At 38.0% G+C, this 26,317-nt stretch overlaps 1 protein-coding gene and 1 long non-coding RNA gene across 4 annotated transcripts in view; both read right to left on the minus strand.

Annotated features, from left to right (window-relative positions):
• Positions 1-219: 219 nt before the first annotated feature.
• The window catches only part of GSH1 (glutamate-cysteine ligase), a 56,453-nt gene continuing 30,355 nt past the window's right edge, over positions 220-26,317 (minus strand). For all 3 annotated transcript variants that reach the window (XM_088846158.1, XM_011627757.3, XM_006851793.4), the window contains 14 exons: positions 20,240-20,390; positions 19,804-19,911; positions 17,817-17,909; positions 16,400-16,483; positions 16,154-16,222; positions 15,993-16,063; positions 15,839-15,907; positions 3,972-4,065; positions 3,778-3,867; positions 3,577-3,657; positions 3,274-3,366; positions 1,077-1,157; positions 774-843; positions 220-558 (listed from right to left, as the gene is read on the minus strand). In XM_088846158.1, the coding sequence (XP_088702284.1) occupies positions 470-558; positions 774-843; positions 1,077-1,157; positions 3,274-3,366; positions 3,577-3,657; positions 3,778-3,867; positions 3,972-4,065; positions 15,839-15,907; positions 15,993-16,063; positions 16,154-16,222; positions 16,400-16,483; positions 17,817-17,909; positions 19,804-19,911; positions 20,240-20,390 (1,243 nt within the window). In that variant the 3' untranslated portion in view covers positions 220-469. The remainder of the gene's footprint in view (positions 559-773; positions 844-1,076; positions 1,158-3,273; positions 3,367-3,576; positions 3,658-3,777; positions 3,868-3,971; positions 4,066-15,838; positions 15,908-15,992; positions 16,064-16,153; positions 16,223-16,399; positions 16,484-17,816; positions 17,910-19,803; positions 19,912-20,239; positions 20,391-26,317) is intronic.
• Positions 21,557-22,128, minus strand: LOC148780654 (uncharacterized). The gene is made up of 2 exons (XR_016040324.1): positions 22,006-22,128; positions 21,557-21,902 (listed from the first exon to the last, which is right to left on the minus strand). It is a non-coding gene; the product is annotated as an uncharacterized LOC148780654 (long non-coding RNA).

A 26,317-nucleotide genomic window follows, 5' to 3' on the forward strand; every position in this document is an offset into this window, starting at 1 on the left:
TTACAAGCCTTTTAAGGCCAACACATAACGTACTGTGTCATAGTAAAATGGTTGGCGTAGAATACTACAGCTTTACTTCAATAAGTAATTTTGCTTCCCTATAAGAACTTCGTTTCCTAGTCTTTGCATTATCCCTTGTTCTCTGATTTTCTTAACCCCTTCTTTTTACTTTGTTTTTTGAACCCAGGAAAACAAACATAGAGTAGGACAATTTAGCCATTCCCTGAAATCAAATTCAATATAAATTTATTTGTTATTTAAAAGGCTAGCAGGTGTATCGTGACGTTCTTTAAAAAAATTATTCAAGGCATTGTTGCTTTGGAAAATACGTTCTACGATATAACAAACAATGCAATGTGAATTGCACAACTGCATCGTAGAGGGGAAATTGGAAAGGAAAGAGAGATGGGTTGAAAAGAGAATTCATAAACAAAGGGAACAATGGCTACATTTCCATGGAAGCGGAGGGCTAGTAAAGGAGCTCCTCGTAAACAGGATCGACTCTGTTTTCCCACTTCCCATGATACAAATCTAGAAGCTTCTCTGCGGGCGTCACACCTGAGTAAAAATGATAATCTGAATCATTCGGAATTTCAGTAGTTCAATGCCCTCTCTCACTCTCTCTCTGCGCACGCACACGTGTGTGACTGCTGTATTGTACAGTATATATGCACAAACATATTTTTATTGTGTGAACTAACTCTTCAGGCTACAGCTACACCATGGAAAAGGAATTGAACTATTCAACTCTTTACTAGTGCTAGCAGCAGTACCTGTTCTAACAACTTCGGCAACTTCGTTGAGGAATCCAGTTTCCTTGTAACCTCTTCTCTCCAAACCTTCCTGAAAATCACAAATACCTATGTGAGAGGAAGCCCACAAAGTAATCTTTTGTGGGTGGGTGGGCGGGCGCAAATATGGATTATTTATCCCTAGTCCTAATTTACTTTTTACTTCCATTAGTCTGGGCATGCTTTGACAATGCTCCGTTAATTAATTTGTTACTGATGAAATTTGAAAGTAAATCTGAATCGTACAGGAGAAATAAGCAAAAATTCAGAAAGAAAAGAACTTACCTTGGCCAGTTTTACAACATCTTGTGCAACATGTCTCAGTAAGCCATCTCGAAATGGTGTCCTCAGACCAGTCTTAGGTATCTGTAAACCTTAATAAATAGTTCTTTTAAGGGCTTTGGCAAATATTCACAGACAAAGGTGGTACTTTTGAAGGCAAAAGTCAAAGGCCATGTTCAAGAGAAAATAATAAACAAACTTCTTTGAAAAAACAAAAACAAACTCTTAACAAGATTTAAGGTCTGAATCTATCAAGATCGAGTCACTGACTATCAGTAAGGATGACAAGTGCTAATCTCAGTTTTCCATTCCTCAATTCAATAATTAAACTGTATCTCCAAGTTATTCTTTTCTTTCCTTGATCATGGTCAACGAGTTTCAATTACGAGGTGGGTATTGAAGAGAAGGGGCGAATGACTTTTACTACTTGTTAAATACATGTGAGTAATACTCGTATCCACGATGATAACGTCTTTGACAATTACTCTGTTCTAAACATTTTCTAAATGTAAATATTAGTATAAAAAAATAGAAATTTTCTAAATGTTTCCAGTATTTTCACCATCTTTGTATTTTCTACTTAAAATATTTTACTTTAGTCCAAGGCTCCAAAACTGTTTCTCTGTTTTTGATGAACTAGCTTTTGTATTGATTGTATAAGATGCCTAGTTACCAGGATCCATCGATCAATGGGTTAATCTGCTCCAGAATCCCAATCACGCGCTCCAGGGAAGGGAATCTCACTCTATGATTCTTAGATTTGAAATCTCAATCCTTCCTATTGGGATAGAGGCTTTGAGTTAGATGGGATCGAGATTCCCTAAGATTGCAATGTAATATAGCTGTGTAGTATAGTATAGTATAATCTAGCAATGCGTATAGTATATTAGTATAGTAAGCAATATGGTATAGTATAGTAGTACATACTATATAGCCGAGACATTAGATTTACATATAGTAGCATATAGTAAAGTATAGATGAATACGGTATATAGCATGCTATTATCGTATGGTATAACAATATGGTATTGTCTAATAATGAGGTATATTATAATAGCACTATAATATACTGTGCTACCATACTAGTTAACTGCTCTCGAGGGCCTTGATTTTTAACTAGATGGAGCTCGGTCCTATATAAACTATCATTTAGTCCCAATTAAGTATGGATCAAGCTCCCTTGAGATCCCCAGATTTCAGGGCGTAAGAACCACGAACACTACCATAGGGAACTTCCTGCATGCCACGATCCCAAACCCGGATCTGATTTGATCCTGATCCTGGTAACCATGATTAAGATGTACATTGACACATGAAAGAGCATAAACAAAATTGTGCGGTTAAAAAAAAAATGGATGGGGCCATAGCAGGAACCCTCAAGTGGGTTCTGCCAATTGTCGCCGAAGGATTAGCAAGGAGGTCGCCAGACCCTTTGGCTATGGAACCCACAATGGAGTCCACCCCTTTCCACATGTGACTAGAGGAAACTTGTTGAGAGTAGCAAATATGAAAGATGTGGTCATAAGTACTCCCAATCTCAAGGGATATAAGAAGGACCTGGTGGGCAGCGACTTTGCATTGGATAATGGAGTTTGCCTCTCCAAAATCTGAGGAAAAGAAACTTGTGAGAGTTGCAAATATGAAGGATCTGGTTGAAATTCTTTCTCAATCTCCAGGAACATGGGAAGGACCATACGGGCAGTGATATTGCATTGGATGGAAAGAAGGGAGATCAACTCATCTTTTCAGCACATGATGCATGGGTAAGGGGCAAAAAGTCCTATTTTGGGGTTTGGTCAAGCTCAGAGCCTTATTTGAAATTGCTAGCCAAATGAGGGCCCCAATTTTGAGGGGTGCAGATGTGCTCTAAGCCCTGCTAGCTGTGGCAAGTTCCAGACTTGGATAGGCACTGAAGATTCTCTTCGCAACGAAATAGAAAGAGAGCAAAAAACAATCTCGCAACATTGGTCCATATTGGTGCCATGGACAACAAAATATGCAATGGTTTATCTTATTCATCTTACTCTGTAGAATTACAATAGAATGAAATCCATTGAGACCAATTTGGACACCCACAACGATTAAATGTAAACTTCATGAAAAGAGGGAAAAGAAATAAACAGAATATAGAAAAACTTTTATGCGCATTTTCTGGATAATAGTCTGGCCACTGAACTATATTTTGCCACGGGTTACTGACCTTCGTCCTTAACATCTGTCTTTCCTCAACTGTCCAGTCATAGGTCATGTCTAATACTGTTTGTAACGCAACCTCATCATATAACAAACCCACCTGCATATGATTACATGAATAAGTTTCATGTTGAGTTGAATATGCCTAACCCCAAGGAACATGAATACAACAATAGAAACAATATTGCTCTCTTTTTTTAATAGAATATGATATGAGCTGGTAATTCAAATCAAATATACATACCATTAAAATGATATATATACATGGCCGTCCATATTTATAAAAAAAAAGAAAAAGAAAGATGGTTACCCAAAATGCAGGCAATGCGCACAATCGTCGCCAAGGGCCTCCATCTGCACCTCTCATCTCCAAGTACCTCTTCAGCCGGACCTGCAATGATAGTGAACGATACAATATGGGCACCAATACCATTTACAAATTCCCACAGCCAACAATTTCCAACGTGTTTCTTGCAATTTGTTTTTTTGAGGAAGAGGTTAAAGGATGTACTTCAGGAAAGATTGTCGTTAAGTGATTCTCCCAATCATTGAGGGTCGGTAGTTCTCCAGGAATTGGAGGTAGCTTACCAGCCATAAAATCCTACACGAAAGCTCAAATATTGACATTTCAAAAAGGTCCATTAGAAACAAATATTACATTGCCATAAGGCCAGGAAAGAACGAGAAGCTAGGTAGACGGCGAACCCGAAATGACATCCCACTGCAATTTATATACTTCTTATTCCGATAGACAAAATACATAGGAACATCAAGAGCATAATCCACATAGCGTTCAAACCTACAGCAAAACAGACAAGAAACACCACAGAAACATCATTAATCAAGTGGATATCTTTAATGTTTCTCAAGATTAATCAATCAGAATGTACATATCAGAAAAATAAAAGGCTGAGGATTCCAGTTAAGAGCATCAACAAACAACAATAACGAATATGCAAAAAATATGAATAGACCAAGAACACCAACCCATGGAACCTTGACCTATGCCAAACTACTCGTCAGAGAATCAGTTGAGTTCTCACTAAATTTTAAGCAAAGTGTGGATCAGTTCATGAATTTCAACAAATGTTAGGAGATTTCAAGTACCTAAGCCACAAGGCTAGTTCCTTGTGTTAACATGGAATAATCTCCCGCTCATGCCTGTTCATGAGAGAGAAGCAAGCAAGGGGAAAAAAGGACATACAAACAACAGAAAGAACCTGGAAGACAGCCATGTGGTTTGACAGCCCATTTCATGCCAATAAAAAGACCGATTTGCCTAGAACAACCATGGCTTAATTCGACAAGTTCATACATTCTTCAACTTTTTCTATTTTCTCCCAAGAACCAAGACTATCTCTAGGTCTCTGGCTGCATTTACAAGTTGGGTGGAAAATATATATCAAGCACAAAAAGAATGCCGCGGTGACTGGCTTGCATTGCCACAGCATTCACCCAGAAGGGCCTAGTTTTTTTGCAGAAAACATTTTTACATACAACAAAATTCAGTAAGAGGACAAACCTTCACAAAAAGCACTGAGTAAACACTCAAGAGAGAAGGCTAAAGGGAGAATAAAGACTTTTTCACATTAGATAGATGAAACACTGCAACTTTGGCTAAGATATAGGCCATCTCATTGACAACTTCTCAAATGTGAGGAGAACAAAATTTTCCAGTGCCTAATAGTATCGAAGACCTCCTCAAACAAATGTAAAAATTGTGGGGGGACAAGTGATCTTGGAAGCCCAAGAGATGACCTTAGATAAGTCGCATTCAACTAAGAGACGACCCTTAATGAGAAGTATTATAGGCCCTTGGGAAGAGATCTGGCTTCAAATCTATTCCAAAAAAACTGCAATGAAAATTAAGGGTCAAAAGTTACGGAGTGCCAAAATTTTTTGAGAAAAGAGACATGATTATTTTGGATTTGCCGCACAAAATGGACTTAAAAGAAGTTAAATGTGTATTTTTAAGATGTATTTTTCTAGGGGGGGTGCCAGTAAAATCAATGAATTACAAGCAAAACAAAGGATCCTTAATTCATAATGTAAGTAATAAAGTAATCAAATAAAGATCGTCATTAAGAAGGGTGTGGACCTTAAACATTCCCTCAACTTGTCTCATGTCCAGGTAAAGGAGTTGGGTTGTGTTAGGAGGTAGACAACGTAAAACTTCGTCAAAACTTATCATGAATCCCAACCTTGGAGGAAAAGTATTGTGGTACCTATTTAAGAACAAATGAGACATAGAATTGTGCAAACTATAGATGGATCAAACTTATGAGCCACACTATGAAGCTCTGGGAGAGAGTGTAAAAGAGCAATGATTAAGACATAAAATGAGTGTATCAAAAAACCAATTTGGTTTTATGCCAAGGAGGTCAACAACCGAGGCTATTTTCCTACTTAGGCAACTGATTAAGAAGTTTAGGGCAAACGGAAAAGACCTCCACATGGTCTTTTATTGATCTAGAGAAAGATTATGATAGAATACTTCGTGATTTAATTTCATGGGTGTTGGAAAAGAAAGGAGTCTCCAAACACTACATTGACTTGGTGCGAGATATGTACAATGGAGCACTAATTAGTGTACGAACTAGTGGAGAAACAAGTTTTCAGTAGTAATAGATCTACATCAGGGGTCAGCATTGAGCCCATACCTCTTTGTCTTAGTTATGGATGACTTAACTAGGCACCTACAAGATGAGGTACCGTGGTGTATGTTGTTTGCAGATGACACAATTTTGATCTATGAAACCCAAAACAACGTCAACACAAAGTTAGAACTCTGGAGGGATGTTCTAGAATCAAAAGGTTTTAAAATTTAGAGACAAGCTTTTTTTTATTACCGTACCTGCCCTGACCTTACTCGCCTAAAGGAACAAGTGGAGTGAGCGAGCCTTAAAACGAGTCAACTCCATGTGAAGGTAAGTGTATCATGGTGACCAGAACGGGTAGGCCGGACTAAGACATAGTATATGGAATGCAAGTTCAGTAATAATAGGAGTAGAGACAAGAAAGTAGTTAAGATTGATGGCCAAGAAATACCAAAAAGAGCGTACTTTCGATATCTCGCGTCAATAATCCAGGATAATGGAGTAATTGAGGAAGATGTCGCTCACAGAATTAGAGTTGGGCGGACGAAGTGGAAATGTGCAAGTGGAATTTTATATGATCGCCGCATACCAATGAAGCTGAAGGTCAAGTTCTATATAACAACTGTGAGACCAACTTTGCTCTACAGGGTGCACTATTGGGCAGTCAAAAAATAATATACCCATAAAATGACGGTAGCGGAGAAAAGGATGTTGAGATGAACAAGTGGTAAGATAAGTAGTGATAGAATTTGAAATGAATACATCCGAAAAAATTTAGGTGTGGCACCAATAGGCGATAAGATGAGAAAGACCTAAGTGGGCAGGTCATGTGTAGTGCAAACCTAGTATAGCACCTGTTAGGATGTGCGAGTTAGTTCAAGTGGAATGTTCAAAAAGGGTATGGGGTAGGCCCAAAAAGACATGGTTGGAAGTAGTAAGAAAAGATATGGGGACTTATAGGACCCTTAATAGAGCAAACTTGCGGACCAGAATTCGTGTAACCAGCCCCAATTAGTTGGGAAAACACTTTGACGATGATGATGATAATTAAGACCTCATTTTTAACCAGTAAAATCATTCTACCAATAAAAATGATGAAGGCTTATACAATAGAAGTATGCATATCAAGTTTTATGGCTTTGAGAGATCAAATGTAAAAGGAAAGCAAAATTTAAAGAGAGAGAGAGAGAGATGGTTGAATATACCTTCGTCCCTAAACCAAGGGAGATAGTCACAAGTACTTTAATGTAGTTTTAAAAATATCTTTTAGAAGTTTTATAAGATAATATGGCAATACTTCATTTTATTCAAAGCGAAAAAAGCTCTTGAAGATTTTAAAATGTGTCTTGGAGAACAGTCCTTCTAAAAAAGTCAAGTTTCAAAAGGAGTATGGCTAAACTACAGTTTGAACCCCATAGAATGCTTCTTCCCAAGTAGGGAAGATTAAGAGCATTGTCGTTTAGAAAGGTGATTAGACCAGGTGGACAAATCAATGATGTTGTGCCTGTGTATGAACTCCGAAAAGGCTTCTCCTCCGTTGTTCTCAAAGGACCAGCGTACACCAAAGTCATCCCCTAGACACCAAGGTATTCAGCCAGAAGCTATTACGTCATCGCGCTCAATGCAAAGGAGCTCCCTGAGCTGAGGATATTTGGGCTGTAAACTGCTGAAAACTGTCATCCAAATCCATCAGATAGGACAGAAAAGGAATTTGTACCTGCAAAACAACCAACTCGGGACTCTATAATAACATAATTGTAGGACAACAAAGAATCCTGATGCCTAATGAAACCCTTGGGCTAGAAGACCAGATCAAGCAGCAGGTCTACGGCCCAAAAAGAATAGAACTTAAATCGAAAAGGAGTGTCTTTTTTTCTCTTGGAAATGATGATGATATTTGACAGGTAGGTATGAGAAAAAACAGAGTTCGAATATTGGGGTAGCCTAAAACCCCTCACATTCCACGCAAGAATCCTAATGAGGAAGGATCCAAGGTAAGGTGCCTGGCTGAGCCTCAACAATGAGCAGAGACTAAGGTTTATCATAATTTATTTCACAGGCGAAATTCTTGAGTTCCCTATTTCCTTTTCCTTTGGCTTTCAATCCCTTGTCTATGTTTGGTCCCCCATTGATAGTGCTTGCCCATAGTTACCGGCATATCCCAACCAAGCGGTCTATCACGCTCCAAAAGCTTGCTCCTATGCTCCAGATAGGGGAATCATGCTCTTCTGCGATTTTTGAACATTCAGATCTTGATCCTTCCGATTAGGGATTGAGATCCCAAGTAACATGGGATCCATTTCTTTGCATCATATCTAAGGGTCAATAGGAAAACAGAAATGAGGTTCCACCAACATGGGATCAAATTGCCTGAGTAGTAGACCCTATTGCTCCTCTTGTCCTCTTTAATAGATAATGGACCTTGAGCTTCAATTAATGCTAAGTAATGGCTGTTTTGCATAACTAATTGACATTTTTAAGTATTATATAATACATTAGTTGCACGTTTTGTTTACAAAATTATTACAACCTAGCTAACCATAATATTATATACTGAAATTGAATTTGTTGGTTTATATTTTATAATTACTTAGTATACAAATAAGAATAAATCTAAAATGTCTTATAATATCATCTAATTTAAAAAATCTTACTTACAACAACAAGAAAAATAATACATTACATAATTTATGATACAAGATTTGGTTATCAATGTATAATTATTAATTATGATATAATAATAAATTCAGTCATTGAAATAAGAAAATCAAACATAGGTGACCAATGACAAGGCTATTTCAGAATTACACGTAAGATCTCAATAATTTTTAAGTTTAAACTCAAAACATTTGGCATTTTTGAGGAAAGCATTAATTAGTTATTAGCATAAGGTTTCCTATGAAGCGTGGATACCTAGTTCAATGTCAATCCTGTGTGTATCTATTATATTCTAATCATAGTACATAATTTTCCTTTTATTTAGTTATTAATTTATTTATGAATTTGTTCCTTATCTCGCCACAATAGTGTAGACCCACGAGTGGTTACCACATATTATAAATCTTTTGGAAAAGCAAGGCGCTATTGGTTGTTGAATGTTTAAAAAAGAAATATCGCCATACTCCTTCGATAGAAGATGAATAAATGAGCTTGTAAAAGATTTGTCCCACATCAAAGAGATGTGGGAGCAAATGGGCATATAAAACGAAATGAACTCATGTTGTCCTCAAGCACGTGACAAGAATGGTAAGTTTGAATGGATATTGTGTGGTTGTTCCATGCCCACGTATGTGGTGGGCCCACTTTACAAGAAATTTTAAACAACTCCACAAATTTCAAGATTTTCAAAAAGTCAAGACCGTTTGATGGCATCATGATACTGATGTATGACAACATGGTACCGGTTCCTGTGTCAAAACGGCCGGATCCCATTTTTTAAGTGGATCCGGAGCGGGCTAGAGGATACCCGATTCCAGATCGAGTCACCCACTTTTTAAACATTGCTTAACATAATAATTTGTATTCAGCAAAGACGGATGGCCATGACTATTATTACATTAAATAAAGTCGTAAAATACAATAAAATAATGTAAAAATCAAATTATTATATAATGATTAGATTTTCTGAATTCTTTTTATACAGTTTGAATCTCTTTAAAAATTGTATTGCTTAATAAAAATATAATCTACACTCAGAAGGAGTACAAAATATTAAATTATTATTAGAATGATTAGATTTCTTACATTGTCAATAAAATATTGATTTTTTAATAAAACGCATTAATTACTTGTGCTACTATATGAACTGCATTGCTCAACTAGGGAACCTTAGGCAAGCAAACTCAGCCTAGGGAAGCCTAGTTGAGTGCATTTGAGGACCTTGATTTTTTCACCAAATGGAGTTCGGACTCGCATAACTTATCATTTGATACCTACAAGTTAGGATCTAGCTCCCCAACATATTGGGATCTCGATTGTTAAATTTTGGGGTGTATGGAAAATGTTCCCAAACCTAGGGACCTACTTGCCTTTCACGATCCCTCGCACCCTATCCGATCTTAGAACCGGTTCGAATCCTAACCCTTTGCCTTCATAGGTGACACCCACAACATTTCACATCTCTTTGATATTTTCGTCTGCCCCAAAGCTTCTCTCTATCTCATTTGAGTCTACTGCGTAGTGAGAATGGTCAAAGGATGACGAGAAAGCACCATCACATTATGGTTTGTCCTCCCCGCAGCACATTTAGTAGGAGCAAGGAGAAAGGGAAGGTCTATGGGAGATTGAGGGTGGGATGTAGGACTGGGGATTGGGATATTGGAGCTTCAGGGTCAAAGGGACACAAAGAAACGGGTAAAGGGTTTTAATAAAACCTTGTTTTCGCCAAAAAGGAGAAGACAAGAGGAGGTCAGATTAATCACGATTATTAGGGGAACTACATGGGGAGGCAAAGGATTGGATAGCTTCAAAGGCAATATTGCAGTGCGTATGTTTTGAGATACGCTAATGAGATGAGGCAAATAAGCTAGCTTGAATGGGTATGGAGTTTGGGGGAAGAAAGGTTAGGGGTTTGAAGGGATAACAGACAAGGGTGTTCCATAGAGAAGGGAAGAAGGCTAGCAAGGGATATGGGGTAAAATTTTGCCCCGGGAGGCAGGGGGTACATGTGTCAAGACGAGCCGTTTGATTGGATCCGATGAGGGGTCATGGGTTGAGGGGGTATGGCATCCAATGGACTAACTGGGGCAGCAGGAAAAGAAGTGATGAGGCCAACTATTTGGGGCAAGCAAGAGAACAGAGGGGAGTATCAGGCAAGCAGGTAGGCAGCTGCAAGCCCATCAGGCAGAGAAAGAGAGAATAGTTGTTGAACGGAGATATGGACAAAGGGTGTTGCCAGCTGTAACATGGGGAGGGGATAGAACATGGGGGTTGAGGACTCTCTGAGGGGGTAGGGTGGGAGATGGGGTCATCAAGTCAGCTGCTTGGGGGGTGACTTGGATACAGTGTGGTTGAAGATTGAAGAAAGGGTGGGCAAGTGGTGGGGCCTTTCGTGGGATGAGGCCTGTCAGATCACCTATCTCGGATGCGATATGCATCAAGGATGGAAGGGTGGAATTCAAAAAATACAAATTTAAATTTTAAGTGGCAGAGTGGATTTGAAAAAAAAAAATTAATTTTATTTCTGAATGCACTATCTTGAGGGCGCAGATATTTTCTTTCCCTGCTGGTCAATTGGAGGCACAACTAGGCTTCTCATAGGCCTAGAGACACTGACGTTCCAGCTGGCAGGGGCCCTTGTTCTAGGCCATTTAGCTCCATTGATGCATTTCGCAGCTGCTCTAGAGGTTTCCAATCTTTGGAATCTCGAAGTCTGGGAAGATTCCAGAGGGCAGGAGAGAATTTGGTCCAGGGAGAGAGCATACCATAAGCTCTCAGGACGATGACTAGGATTTGGCCTGCATTTTTTGCTGGTAACAAGTTTTTATCTGTTGTCTTGAGGAATGGAGGTCTAGGATGGACCAAATTGTACTTGTTCTAGTGGAATAGTTTGGATCTGCTCACTGATGATCCTGACTCAATAGACGTTTTGCAGATCGAATGGAGATAACCTGGGGAATGGTCTCTCAAACAAGGCTTTCAATCTGCAGGGAATGGAATCATGATTGGTCCTAGCAAAACCCATCCAATCTACTGCTTTAAAGGGTGAACACGATCGTCTTTGAATGGTTCAATGTTACAAACATGGTGTGGGATGCCTTCCGCTTATGTCTAGACTCCAGCAACGTGGTGCAGCCTTCTGTTGGGTTCCAGGGGTACAGGAAGAGAGAGGTCCCTTTGAAGGAAAGCCTTTTCTGTTCAAGAAGGGGTCCTCCAAGTCTTGCAAGCCCAGGACAAAATGCCTTTGATAGCATTTAAAGGTGGCTTGAATACACTGACCAAAGAGGCCTGTAGGGTGAAAAGGCATTCAGAGATTATGGATTCCTTAACCGAAATGGGAGTCAGACCAGTCATGAGGACACCTCGTGATAGGGGGTTAAGCATGGTACGATTCTCAACAAAGTGGGAGCGGGAAGGGGGATGAAATGAAGAATGAGGAAATGGGCCAGGAGAATGAGGGAGGCTAGGGATCGTCATCTTTGAGGATTTCTGGTGAGGAAAGGCCATCTATTGTTAAAGTTTGGGATGGGGGAAGGCTGGGAATTAAGGGAGGAGAAGGTAGCCTGATCTGTGGGAAAATAAAATAAAATTAGACAATGGGGAATATGAACTACTGTGGCTGATGGAAAAGACAGAATAGTAGACCAGTTTTCCAGGACTTGGCCAAGTTGACTCGAACTCCGCCGAGTTACTCAGCCTCCACACGGTGTAGAGAAGATTATCCTCACCAACATTGGGGACACTGCACAAATAGAGTACTCGGGCGAGTAGTGTAGAAACTTGCCCTAGTAAGTACTGTGGAACTCGAGGGTGGCTCAGGCAGACTCACCCCAAATTTTACAGTACTCTGGAGAGTTGCTACAGTACTCACTCGAGAACTGTTCACTGATGCAGAAATGTAAGGAGGGTGAAAATCAGCCCCCATTTCATTCCCTTGAACACTGGAGCCCCAAAACCCCATATTTTCATCCAAAAATTCAACCTAAGCTAGATTTTCATTAGATTTACCAGTTACAAGTCGTAGATTTGAGAAACAAATACTACATTTCATCAATATTGTAGATCAAAGACTTGGGCAAGTTTTAACCTGCTTTTGAAAATTTTCGATTTCTTCGAATCAAATGATCATATTTTTGACAAAATCAAATCCTGGGCCAAATGTAGGTGGATTTGGGGGTGGTTCTTAATGTTAACCTCAAAGTAATTGCCATTTAAGGTACAAAGAACAAGTCCCTAATGTTTACTTATAGTTAATGTGTCAAGATTTAATCCAAAGGAAAACAACAGCTATAGTTTCTGACCCATACACTTGATGTGTATGAAAATTGGGGCATCCATAGTTAAAACATGGCAGGTATATCATGTGCATCGCTCTAGGCCAGACACATGATGTGTATGAAGTAGAGGGCTTCACCCATAAAAACAGGAAGGTATACCATAAACATCATGATACATCACAACAAAGCCAGGGTGAAATGAGTTCAAGACCCTGTGGCTGAAAACATTTACAACAAATTGCTTGATAAATATTAATCAAATATAGAAATAAACATCAGTCATCCAAGCCCGTCAAAGTCTCTCACATCCACAGACAATAAATAATAAAACTACTTTTCCTTTTTCAAAGCAAAGGTCTCCTATGGAAGCTAAAAAAGTAAAATTATTGATATCTCTTTTGTAATATTTTTGCTTGGGAAAGAAGGTCCCTGTATTTATTGCATAGGTACATGCATTGGTTCTTGTGAGGTTGCACAATCACAAGCATCTGATCTGAATATTCTTGGATATTAGTGGGAAAAAATCTACTTTTCACCCGGTACATGCTTGCTCTTTTGTAATATTTTTTCACCAGAAAAAATGTTTCTTGGATAAAAAGTATAGTGGGCAATTTATCATACATTGATGTGATTGAATCTTTAGGCCTGCAACCATATAGGACTTGTCAACATTATTATTTTTTGTATATGGACTTGTCAACATTATTTAATTCTTGAAAATCACTCGTTAGTCACGTGTGTAATATCATTAATGCAGAGAAATAAGTTATTGTATGGTTGCAAATTTTCCATTGCACTGATCATAATATTTCTCAAAGTGGCATTGTCCATGCTCCATACTCTTAGTTGGCAAAGGGTAGAGTCATGATTGTTTATCCTAAGTCAAATGATCCACTAATATTCTTACTAAACGATCCCACAGCTCAAGGATCATGTCCCATCACCTATGGAATGACATTCATAGTTAACCTGCTCCTGGATCGTAGGACTGCAATTCTGAAGTGGATTTGCCATCCTGGGATGGCAACCTCGGTAACCATGCACCACCTGGAATGGTTGGTGGCTTCTACCACAGCCACCAACACCAAAGAGATGATGGTTGTGGTGTCCCAGTTGTGGGCGGAAGGCAACTGATGTTATCATCTTTGAAGGATGTAACCTTTACTAGGATGGCCATTTTGAGTGATCCAAACCTTAAATCATCTACACACCTAACCCTACTATTTCCATCCCCAACCCTAAATCATAACCCGTGCTGCACATTGAACCCACATAAAGTTCACAAACCCGGCTCAAGTTTCTCCAAAACCTAGATCAACACCCCCACAACCGAGCCGCACAACCCTCATACTGCTCATCTTAGGATCAATGCCTTTGGTCCTACATCAGAAACGGCAACGATGTCGATTACAGCAGGGTTGTGGTGCTGGTGTTTTGGCAGTAGGGTGGTGGTGATCACTTATCTAATCTGTACCATACATTAGAATGGATGGTGGATAGCGGGGAGGGACACCAATGAATGTATTCTGACTGGAACATCATATCAATTCTTCATAGGCAACCCAGATGGAGTGGTCTATAGTCTTAATGCACTGAGTGGGTGACTTGCAATCGATTATGTGGAGGCTCGCCATGGTGTGAACATAGGGGTTGTGATCAATGCTGCCTCCATTCACAAGCCGAGTACTAGGTGGTGATCCGCTTACGAATTACTGAACTTAGCCTTCATCTGCACATCTTTTGTTCCCAGGGCAGGGGCAAGGCATCTTTGTTCTTCAGATCCCCCCTGTCAGATCTCAGCAAGTGTTTGCAGTTCAAGCGTGCACCTAGGCGAGATGCATCCAACAGCCCTGCCTCTGGTTGCCGCCTTCGATAACAATGTTCTATGTAGATTCTTGTCAAGGGGCTTCACCTATTTGAAATTAGTCTTATCGACATTTCCCATGTTGCGGATTTCCATAGCAATCATGTGCTTCTCCACAAAAAACAGTTTCAATGATTTGGAAATTACAAGGGACGACATAGGCTTTCAGGTGGTGGATAATGCCCAAAGTGATTAAAACCTACACATCAATTTCGCGTGGAACCTGCTGAGTCCCCAATACTCTGACCTCAATGAATCAACCGAAGTCTAGTTAAATATTGACCGAAATGGTGGCTGACCAAGCTCACACTCTAATTCTAGTGCACTCCCAACTTGAGACACATAAGTGAAATCAACCACGGGGAGTTCATCATCATCATCATCATCAACGCCTTTTCCCCACTATTTGGGGTGGGTCGGCTACATGAATCCTGGTCCGCCATTCTACTCTATCAAAGGCCATACTCTCAGTGAGGCCATAAGTCGACATATTTTTTCCCACTACTTCCAACCATTTCCTTTTAGACCTACCTCTTCCCTTTTTAATCCTTCTACTTGAACCAACTTGCACCTCTTAACAGGTGTTGTGTGGGGCCTGCGCTGCACATGGCCAGCCCACCTGAGTCTACTTTCTCTCATCTCCTCACCTATTGAAGCCATATGTAATTTCTCCTGAATGTATTCATTTCAAATTCTATTCTTTCTTGTCTTGCTACTCATTCATCTCAACATTCTCATCTCAGCTACACTCATCCTATGGGTATGTTGTTTCTTGACCACCCAATATTCTGCCCCATAAAGCAAAGTTGGTCTCACAGCTGTCCTATAGAACTTCCTTTCAACTTCATTGGTATGCGGTGATCACATAAAATGCCCAAATTGCACATGTGCTCAAAGACACAGATAGCTACATTCTTATAAGAAATTCTACAAGTGCACATGTGGGTAAAATAAATTCTCTGCTCACCATAATGAAAACATAAGCATGTAATTCATGTTCATCATAGAGAACTCGACATGCAGAAAGTATAACCAAGAAGTGAAGCGAAATAGCAATATAGTGGCAGAAAGAATATAAAATGCTGCGAAAATAAGTATTCATATAATAGATATTTGATGAACAAAGAAAAATAATTTCAGATGCATTACCTACAGAAGAGAGAGACTAGAAATTACCCAAAGTAGTCGTCAAAAACAAATGGAAGCATGCCTGTGCGATTGTTATCAGTATCAGACCAAACATGGCTGCGACGGATGATAAAAATCAGATATGAAAATACTCTTAAGCAACTAATTTATTTGTTATCTCTATTAATCCATGGGTACTAACCTTCTCATACTGAGATAGCCATTAGGCTTTCCTTCAGTGAAAGGTGAATTAGCAAAGAGTGCAGTTGCAATCTATCACCAAAAGTAGAATCCAATTTAGCCTACCAAAAAACATGAGAAAAGACAACTGTTACTGCAAATCTCAAATGGCATTATTCTCACAGGTTGTAAAGCTAGACCAGCACGAAATTTCCTGATCATATCCAATTCTGAAATGAAGTCAAGATTGACCTGAAAATGACAGATATGTAAGCATGAGTTTCATTCACCACCATGTCCTGATTATTTGAAAAAGCTATATAGTAGTATCTAGATTGTCAAGACACTTTTAAAATGACTAGGCATGGAGAAAGGTAGGAGGAACATTAATAATCAAAGCACAAAGATAAAAATAACGTTTTACTCCACCTGAACTGTGCATGTCCGGAACATCATGTCAAGTCCCAAAGTACCAACTCTTGGCATGTAGTTCCTCATTATCTCATACCTTCCCTGCACCATTTTAAGTAACTTAAATCCATGTCAACAGACAACATTAAACAATAAAAAAACACATAGAACAGATGCTGAATTCCCATGAAGTATTTCACAGAAAACTCTGAGCAATATAAAAACAATGACAGTGAATAAATATGAAAGGAAAAAAAAAAGACCAAAGTTTGCACCATTCTATTTACTAATTGGAAAGATAGTAAATGAACATATTGCCCAGTTTTTTGCTTCGCGTTTCAAAACGATGGGGGGAGGGGGGAATGTTACACCTTTATTATAGTCTATTTATTTCAGATATAGACTTTTTGTTTTGGCACTATAATCTATTTATTTCAAATAACAATATCCCAATAACTTCAAATAGATACATGAAGGAATACACACAATATTGTTTTTACTTTTTCAGAAAAATTCTTTGTTGCGTAATATGAAATCATATATTGCACTGATCCGTAGTCAAATTTCTTACAATTTTTTGTGGGGTTTAGCCAAATTTTTAAATTTTCTTATAACTAGTCTTCCATCCGACCAAAACGTGCAACTAACCCTAATTCGTGAGAGACCCTTGCACATTTACTTCCACATATCGTTGAGACTGGTCCTTTTTATCAACAACAATCATTTCAAAATCATGTTTAGAGAATGAAAGTAGCTAGCTATCTTTCTGAAATAATCAATGCAAATCACAACTCGATTTCTCAAATTAACCATTAATTACTCCTAATCAACCATTAGTTTCCATTAGAGCAGCACAAATTCAGTGATATAATCCCAAAACCAGTAAGCCCCCCCCCCTCCAACCTAATAATAGGTTTATTAAAGGTTGACCAAGTTGTTCCATGGCGGGCGCCTAGAAGCAAGGACGCCCAGGGCGCCCAGCAAGGTGTTTTGGCTCCCCGGCTGCCTCCAAATTTTCAAACATTAAATGTAACTTAACACCCCATCGACCTCAAAACTGACTAAACAGCTCATGAAAGAACAAAGCTTTGGTACAGGTGAACTTGACATTGAAAACATAACTTTCTACCATGTGCCATCACTCTCACTTATTATGCCACTCTCCCACACACTTGAAACACGTCCTAGTTGTATTAGAAAATCACTTTTGAAATGTCTTATTTACAGTAGGCACAGTCGGAGACATAAAAAAATCCCCTCCATTATTAGTTTCTATGTAAACCAAATGAGGAGTTAATGTATATTAGCATATATCAAATATAAAAATCAATTCTAGAAGGAAAAAAAGATGCAGAATTGCCACGTTGATTCATCTAGTATAATAATATCACATGCATCACTTTTCTTACTATTCACAGGATGGATAACAAGGTACCTTGGGCATTATGGGGATGTCCTTCACTCCCCACTTTGGCTGGAATCCTATTCCTAGAAAACCTATTGCCATGTCTTCTGCTACAGCTTTCACCTGTGAGGTAGCATAAAATTTGAGACAGCATGTCAAATGAAGGTCAACTTTACCAACTGAAAACATTACAAGTAATCAAATGTCGACTAACCCTTAATGATACGTCATTTCCAAAGGAAAATACCATTCATGAAATCCATTCTTAAACCACAGGTAAGTGAGAGTCCTAAATTACGGCATCAATATACTGAAACATTCAGATCAAAATCCTAAGCAGGGAAGCATGGTTGAACAAAGCTTCAAGATTATACCCATATAATCACATGAAACTGTTTCTTATGACCTGTTAAAAAGAAAAATTACCTTAGGAACCTATAGCAGAGATACAACCCACGAAAGAAAAAGGTCAAAAGAAATTTTTCACATTAACCCAGCCCAATATCTTGACCATGAGCAGATCAACAACAATTCTCACCAGTAGAATAAGTCACTGTTGGGAGTGTATCCCAATCCAAACAAGGAGTACAAAACAATGTGCTTTTGACAGGACTCAAGACTCACCTGAAATATCAGGAACGGAAATTAAAAATGGGCAAACCACGAGCAACATAGAGATGTATTTATCAGATTGTTGTGGAGGAGCTATTTTCGTTTCAGAAGCTCTTGCCTCTATTTTGGCAGCACGGTTGGACACAGACAAGGCAGGATGCATCTGACCCTGTACAACCCCTTGAGGTTTCTGTGTTGCTCGACTTTCAAATGATGTAAAAATACTGCTTGGTTCTTTATTGCAATGAAGTGAAGAGACAAGCCACCAATATTTTGTAGAGTGTATCATAGGCAGCAGATTGTCAGAAAATGAACTTTGTTCAAACTGTCACCAATACTTACATGGCAACTTTATGACAGTCCAATGAATGAGATTCTAAAATAAATTCAATTATATGGCTTTTTATGAACATATGAAACATTCAGCACAGCTTTGTCATTTTCCATAAGTGTCAAAAAGTATCATGAGCAATAAATACAACAACTCAGAGCACAAGTGGAATGTCAGCATCAGCAGGAAAGTAACTTGTTTAAATACACCTTGCTCCTGAGAGCCATATCATCATTCATAATACAACTTGAACTTTTTAAAATGTAGAGTGAAAAATTGATCACAATAGAAGCTCAACTTGGAGTGGCGGCATCTTGGTTTTGGAATGAAATGCAAAGGGGTTGAATCTAGTCCTTGTAATAGGACAAGTAGTTGCAGATACATATGATATGAAAAGCATAAATAATAAAATAAAATCTACAAAATAATCACAAAAAATAAAGTACCGGAGAACTGGTCTAGCAAGATATTCCTCACAAAGTAAAAGACAGGTAACAAAAGATTATATATATAAATATATATATATAAAAGGAAAATGCCGAGGTTAGCCCACTAGCTCATATCTACAGATGAGCCCAACGGCCCAGATTGAATATGGGCTGATCAGAAGGTCATGACCTCATTTCGTATTTGACTTTTAACGTTCTTTCTACCAATCCAAATCACTTGAAATTTTAGGTCTCCATTCTTCTCATCAAGGTGCACCTAATAAAAATATTTTAAAAATAAAATACCCCTAAAACGTTTCGGAGGTATTTCGGTCAATTTATTTCTTGCAAATTATATTTTTGATATTCTTATTAGATTCTCCTATTTTTAAAATATACACGCCTAAAATTTTAAGTGATTTAGATTTGTCGAAAAACAATTAAAATTCAAATACGAAATGAGGTCGTGACCATCAGATCGGCCCAGATTCAATCTAGGCCGTTGGGCTCACATGTAGATATGAGCTAGTGGGTTAACCTCAGCATTTTCCTATATATATATATATATATATATATATATATATATATATATATATATATATATATATATATATATATATATATATATAAGGAAGTTGGGAATCACCTGATAAAGATGTGAGTTGACTTCTGCACAAGTTTGATGTAGCGTTTCTAGTGGAGCACCACTGAGCTCAAACTGACCACCAGGCTCCAATGATATGCTTTGCTTTCCCTGATCAATTTCAACAATGCAATAGTCTTGTGAAGTTACCCAAGAAGGCCCATCAAGATTGCAACAAATTATTACCAATGAAAATTAAGCCTTTTTTGCAATGAGTGAAAATTCCAGAATCTAGAAAATCCTACAATGAAATAATAAATATGACTTCCACCAAAGATGTTGAATATTTTGAAACACATGCCTAGCAAATGATCGTGTCGAATCTCAAGGTGTGAAGCAATCAATACTAATTTCGCTAGTACAAGATTCTGGTAGTAATGAGCGAAAGAGGACATGAAGCCCATAAAGGGTTAACTAAGAAAGCAGAACATACTGATACCTGTACGAGGCCTATAATATGATCTCCTTCCATGACTTTATCCCAATCAAACCTCTCAGCAAGTCCAGTGAGTAAGTCAGCAATCTGATCATATCTAAGAGGCCGTAGACTTCCAAATTCAAAACCAAACTTCTCATGCTCAGTGCCAATCCTGGTCAGACACAATTCATTATTTTGTTTGAAGAAGACACAATTCATTATCATCATAGTTTCAGGAGTAAAAATCATCTCACCAATATGACCTCTACAAGCTACACTTTTTGAGACCCTAGATATTGAAAAACATAGAGAAGATGAGAGAAAATGGGTACACTTGAAAACACATAATCAGGGCACAGCCCTAACTCTTGTATTATATATAATGTATAATCTTACATCTTGAATAAGGATAATTTGGCCTTATACACTACAGAAAATGACTTCACAATCAACCATTAAATTACGCACATATTACAGAACTGCCCCTCATTGCATTCTAAGACTCCCCTCAAATTTTTTTTTTTTTTTTTTTTTTTGAGAAATATTGACCTTTGTATTGCTTTGAGAATGAGAGTACAAATCGTTAGCGATAGCCTGAGAGTGCCTTACTTTATAGGACTCTTGGTAAAAAAGAATAGGTCAACTGACACTATACAAAATGGGGATATAAGTTTACCCCCTTACAAAGTATATAGTGAGTTTACAAAAAAAAGAGAGTCAAAAAGTTGCCCATTCCAAGAGAGGGGTACTCCTAGTCTTCATCCTTTGTGGCCAGCCCAATGCAAAAAAATGGTATGGGCCTAGTCTTCATTGTGGGCCTTAGCTCCGTCCTTGGCTAGCAAATACGCGAGCCCATTTGACGTCTTTGAGGTATGAATCCATGAGACGGGTATATCCCTGCAAAGGTGCACAATCTCATAAAGAGGTGCAAGATACCAGGGGGGAATAGCTTTCCTGGATGCCCAAGAAATGATGTTTCGAGCATCCCCCTCCACTAATAGGTTTTGTCCCCAAGATCGATCGAAATTTTGCAGGCCTCTGAGGAGGGCCAATGATTCGACATACTGTATATCTTGGATGCCAAGGCATTCAGAGTAGGTAAAGACGATGTTGTATTGGTGATCTCTAAAAACCCCACCTGCACTTGCATGGCCAGGGTTTCCAAAAGAGTATCCATCAAAGTTTAATTTGATTGCTTCTTGAAGGGGGGTTTCTAGGCAACACTCCCCCTCATATTGAACATCATGTTTGAACATATATAACTTGTTCTTTAAGAAATCACGTCTATCTTTTGCAAGCCCGTTTTGAAGATATCAGCTATTTGATTTTCGGTCCTAATAAAGCAAGCAGTTATCTCCTCGGCTTCATTTCATGAGAGTTTCATTTACACTAACTTCTTGCCGCCCGTTACACTTTCTTTTGTGATGCACTATAATATCTTTGGCTGATCTATAAGGGATTTCACTTTTACAAGAATCTTCATTTGAATCTTGGTCTATATATTCCTTGAACGCTTTCCCAGGTCATGGAGGAGTTTCATCAATGATCTCCCCCTCAAGACCGTGCTACTCACCACTTCTATCCACATCTTTATTACTAAAAAATGGTGTCTCATCCACAACTTGATTCACGGGTCGACTATGAATTTCATGATGCAATGGTAATTCACGTTTACCTGAATCACCTGCATCCATAAAACAAGGTGGCATATGCATCCTCCTTTTATCAAAGATAGAATTTTAAATCTAGGATAGCAACACCTATATCCCTTGTATTCATTAGCATACCTTGAAAAACACAAATGTCTGCCTTTGGGGACAACTTATTTCACTGGCCTCATCAATATGTACATAGGCATAAAATCCAACCGAGCACCATGTGGAATAATCAAGGTCCTTCCCAAGTGGAACCTGGTAAGGTTATTTTCCATAAACATTTGTAGCCAAACGATTAATGAAATAAACTACTGTATGAAATGCTTTTGTCCAAAAAAATTTAGGAACTCCACTCATAAACATCATGGACAATGCAACTTCATTGATATGCCTATGTTTTCTCTCTACTACTCCATTTTCCTTAGCTGCATGTGTACATGATATTTGTTATTTCACCCCCATTATTCACCAGGAAGTTCTAATGTTATACGATGCAAACTCTCCCTGTCCATCACTACGAAAGTAGACTATAGGTTTTTGGAAGCATTTTTCAAAAGAGATTCTGAATTTCATAAAGACATGAAATGCCTACCATTCCTTCTTTAGAAAGAATATCCAGGTGAAATGAGAGAAAATCCACAATTGTAAACATAATATAAAGAACCAGATAAAGAAGATTGTGGAGCGGGAAATGTAGACATAATAAAAAGAACCAGATAAAGAAGATTGTGGAGGGAGAGCCCAAACATCAGAATAATTAATTGAAAGGGAGCAGAAGCTCCTTTATTATGATGGAAGTTTCACATGTTTCCCCAAGTCACATCCTTTGACACATAAACGAAGATTGAATATCAAGATCAAAGGGAATTAGGCCCTATTTACAAAATTCATTCGAAGACTCGAGACTGCATTAACCTAAACAATGATGCCAAACACTGGCATCTTTATGAGCACTAGGAGGAAAAAGCAATGATGGGAGCTTCTTCTTGATATGATCATCAATAATATAAATCCATGACGAGATTCTTTAGCGCATATTATACCCGACTGTCATTCCTTCGTAAAAAACAAAATGGGGGGTAAACACACATGAAATAGAATTTTATCAGGCTAATTAAGAATCTGAAATAATATTTCGACAAATCTTAGGAACAAAGAAAACATTTGATGAATAGGTAGGACCACATAAGTAGAGAACTCTGACACTTCCTACATGAGTGATATTGAGGAAGGTCCCATCACCAATCATAAAAGAGCCATTACCAAAGTGAGGAACTAGGGATGAGAACATACCACTATCACTTGAAACATGATTAGCACTGCTAAGTTCTCTGTAGAAGACATGATAGCTAAGTACTCCAGAGAATGATTCTGGGCAGCAGCTTGACTTTCAAATGGATGGCTTTATAATGATAAAAGCGCTTAATGGTTGCATCATTTTCTTTCCACATATATGGTAAACACAATCACCATCTGAAGGGACAAATGATCCAGTCGAAGGAATAGGTAACAAACCACGACCCTGATAAGGAAGAATATTAATTCTTCTACCTCGACCAACACGTCTCTACTTTTGTAGCGTTTACCTCGTCCATCACAATTACAATTCCAGCCGGTATTAATATTTGAATTATTATTTGATAATAAAACAGGATGAGAATCACTAGTAGATGAGTTTTCCAATGACGGTTTAAGGTTGAATAATGCTTCATATTGCAACATTAATGGCTGCAAATCACTAAACCAGGGAAATGAAGTCTTCACCATCACAGAGGAAACAAACACTTTATAATCATCCCCTACACCTCTCAAAACATAATGGACCTTGTCTCTTTGAGGATCTTGCACCATAGCAAACTGATCTTATAGGGCTTTTATCGTGTTATAGAATTCCAAAGCTGACATATTATCTCTTTTAGAAGTATGAAGCTCACCTCAAAGATGCATAATCAGGGTTCTGCTTCGTGGGAAATAGGTCACAAAGGGCCCCCCAAACTGCTGCAGCGATTGGTTAATTAATTACTTGAGGAATAAGTTCCTCTGAAAGGGTAGAACAAATCCAATCGACGAAGTTCTGGTTCTTATATATCCAATCATCATAAGCAGGATTACTTTCTCAGTTGTTTCATCTTTACGAATCTCTTCTTTTGTAAGAAATCCAACCGTAGGCTTTGATGAACCATCAATGTGCCCCAATAACCATTAGGCTCTTATATAAGTTAGAACAAAATCTTTCGAAGTAAAATAGTCCGAGGCATTAAGTTTAACAGGTATGGCTTGAGGATTAGGAAGACCAATAGTACAAGATGACAAAGCCATTGTCAATAGAATAACAAAGAGCGAAAGAGCAAGAGATCTCAAGGAAGAAGAAAGAAGAGAAAGAAACCAGCAGCTAAATTTTGATGAGCAAGAGAGAGAAAAATAATTGGGGTTTTGGACTGGATTTTAAGCACTGAAAAGGCGAATAGCAGTAAGGAATTTTATTTTTAAGAGAAAGAAATAGGATATGAAGAGTAATACTATAGATTTTAAACAAGATCTAGGGGTTTATATTGAATGAAGAGAGAATCAAGAGTTTTGTGGCTTGAATATGAAGCTTAGAAAGGAAGAACAGTAGCATGAATAGTAATGTGAAAAGCAGCATGAACAGCAAAATAAACAGTAGTTCAAGTGACATGAATAGTGTATTAAAAGTCGGTGATCCGGATCGGGAATCGGTTGGCTGATCCGGATCCTGCTAAATATCAGGATCCAGCCGGTTTCCCCTCTAAACCGACCAGTTTTGACAGGTTCTTGTCAGAGTACCGGCGATACGGATTGAGCAAACCATCAAACTCCCACCTTTTTGTTGCTTTCAAATTTACTTTTTTTTTATTTTTTATTATGGGACCCACACCCTTTAACACTTGGGCAGCGGCCTGTAACTTATTTCACTATTAGCAAGCCGTCTTTTTTACTCCTCCCTTCAAATTTGTATTTTAAAATTTCTTAATAAAGGAGGGGTGGTCCACGCTTCAACTTGGATGCATGACATGCTACATTAATCTCCCAATTTGGCATTCTTATAGCACCGCAACCCCAAAATCCTTGCTCTACTCCTGATGTGGGATACAGATACGTGTTGCAACTTGACCTTTCAAGGTATTGGATTTATCTTAAACCTTTAAGGGATTTACTAAGTCTACGAGTTAAAAATATGGGCTACATCTTAACATCTTAACCTTTTAAGACGGATATGTCCTTAGTCTTTAACAATTATTCCAAAGAATCTTTAACCTTTTAAAATGAGGGACTAAATCAAAAGAGCTCTAATTTTTTATTTTTTTAAATAAAATCACATTGATTTTTTAAATTAAATCACCATCGAAAAAATGTTCTTTTCTCTCTCTATCTTTTCAAAAAAAATTGTTGGCCATCCTTTTGTTATGAAGGGTTACTAAGATTATCTAGCTTATGGACACAACATAAATAGGGAAGGAAATACGCTCTATTTCCAACGTCAATACTTCAACAAAAAGACAAATAAATAAATAGGGAAATATATGTTCCTGGGCAACCGATTCAGGTGACTATAACTGCATCTCAAATATTTATAATTTTTAAAATATCTGAATGTGCATTTAAAAATTAGTATTTAAAAATGGATCCATTTTTTAGTTAGAGAGATGCAATTTATTGCAATGCATTAAATTTTAAGCATCAATTTGACTATAAAATGAATATAATGGATTACAAATACTCAGAAATGAGATAGGTTCTCAGTGTTTATGTATAACAAAAAAGCCATAATGCAATATAACTATTTTTTTCGAAACTTAAAAAACTAGATTTTTAAGAAATTTTAGTGTTTTTTTCTAAATTGTTTTATACCGGACCTTGCCGATCCCGCCGATTCTCCCATCCGGATCACCGATCCACCGATCCAACCCGATTTTTGCGGTGGCCAATCAGGGTCACCGATACGTTTTTTAAAACCTTCGACATGAATAGTAGATGCCCTTAGTATGGAGGAAATAGAAGAGAGAGAAATTAGGGTCTAGGAAATAAGGATGAAAATTTTGAAAGAAGGTAAAGATGAAGAAAGAAAGATACAGGTTTAGAAGAGAGAGAGATAATGAATCTTCAAGAATGAAATATATATTTTTATTGATTAGAGTTGATCATGCTGAAGGCATATTCAAACCTTTCTCTGATACCATGAAATACATAGAGAAGAAGAGAGAAAAGAAGCACGCACTTGAAAACACACACAAGGGGCACAGTCCTAATTCTTGTGTTATAATATATATAATGTTATATCTTGGGTGAGGACAGATTTGTCCTTATACATTACAGCAAATGACTTCACAATATAGGCCACTTAACATACACACGAATTACAGAAGTGACCATCATTACGTTCTAACAGATAATGGCTCATGTAATAGTAAGTATGTGCATTTCA

This window comes from Amborella trichopoda, chromosome 9 (genome assembly GCF_054954075.1).
Source record: "Amborella trichopoda isolate Santa Cruz 75 chromosome 9, AtrichopodaSantaCruz75HAP2 v2.0, whole genome shotgun sequence".
Lineage (NCBI taxonomy): Eukaryota > Viridiplantae > Streptophyta > Magnoliopsida > Amborellales > Amborellaceae > Amborella > Amborella trichopoda.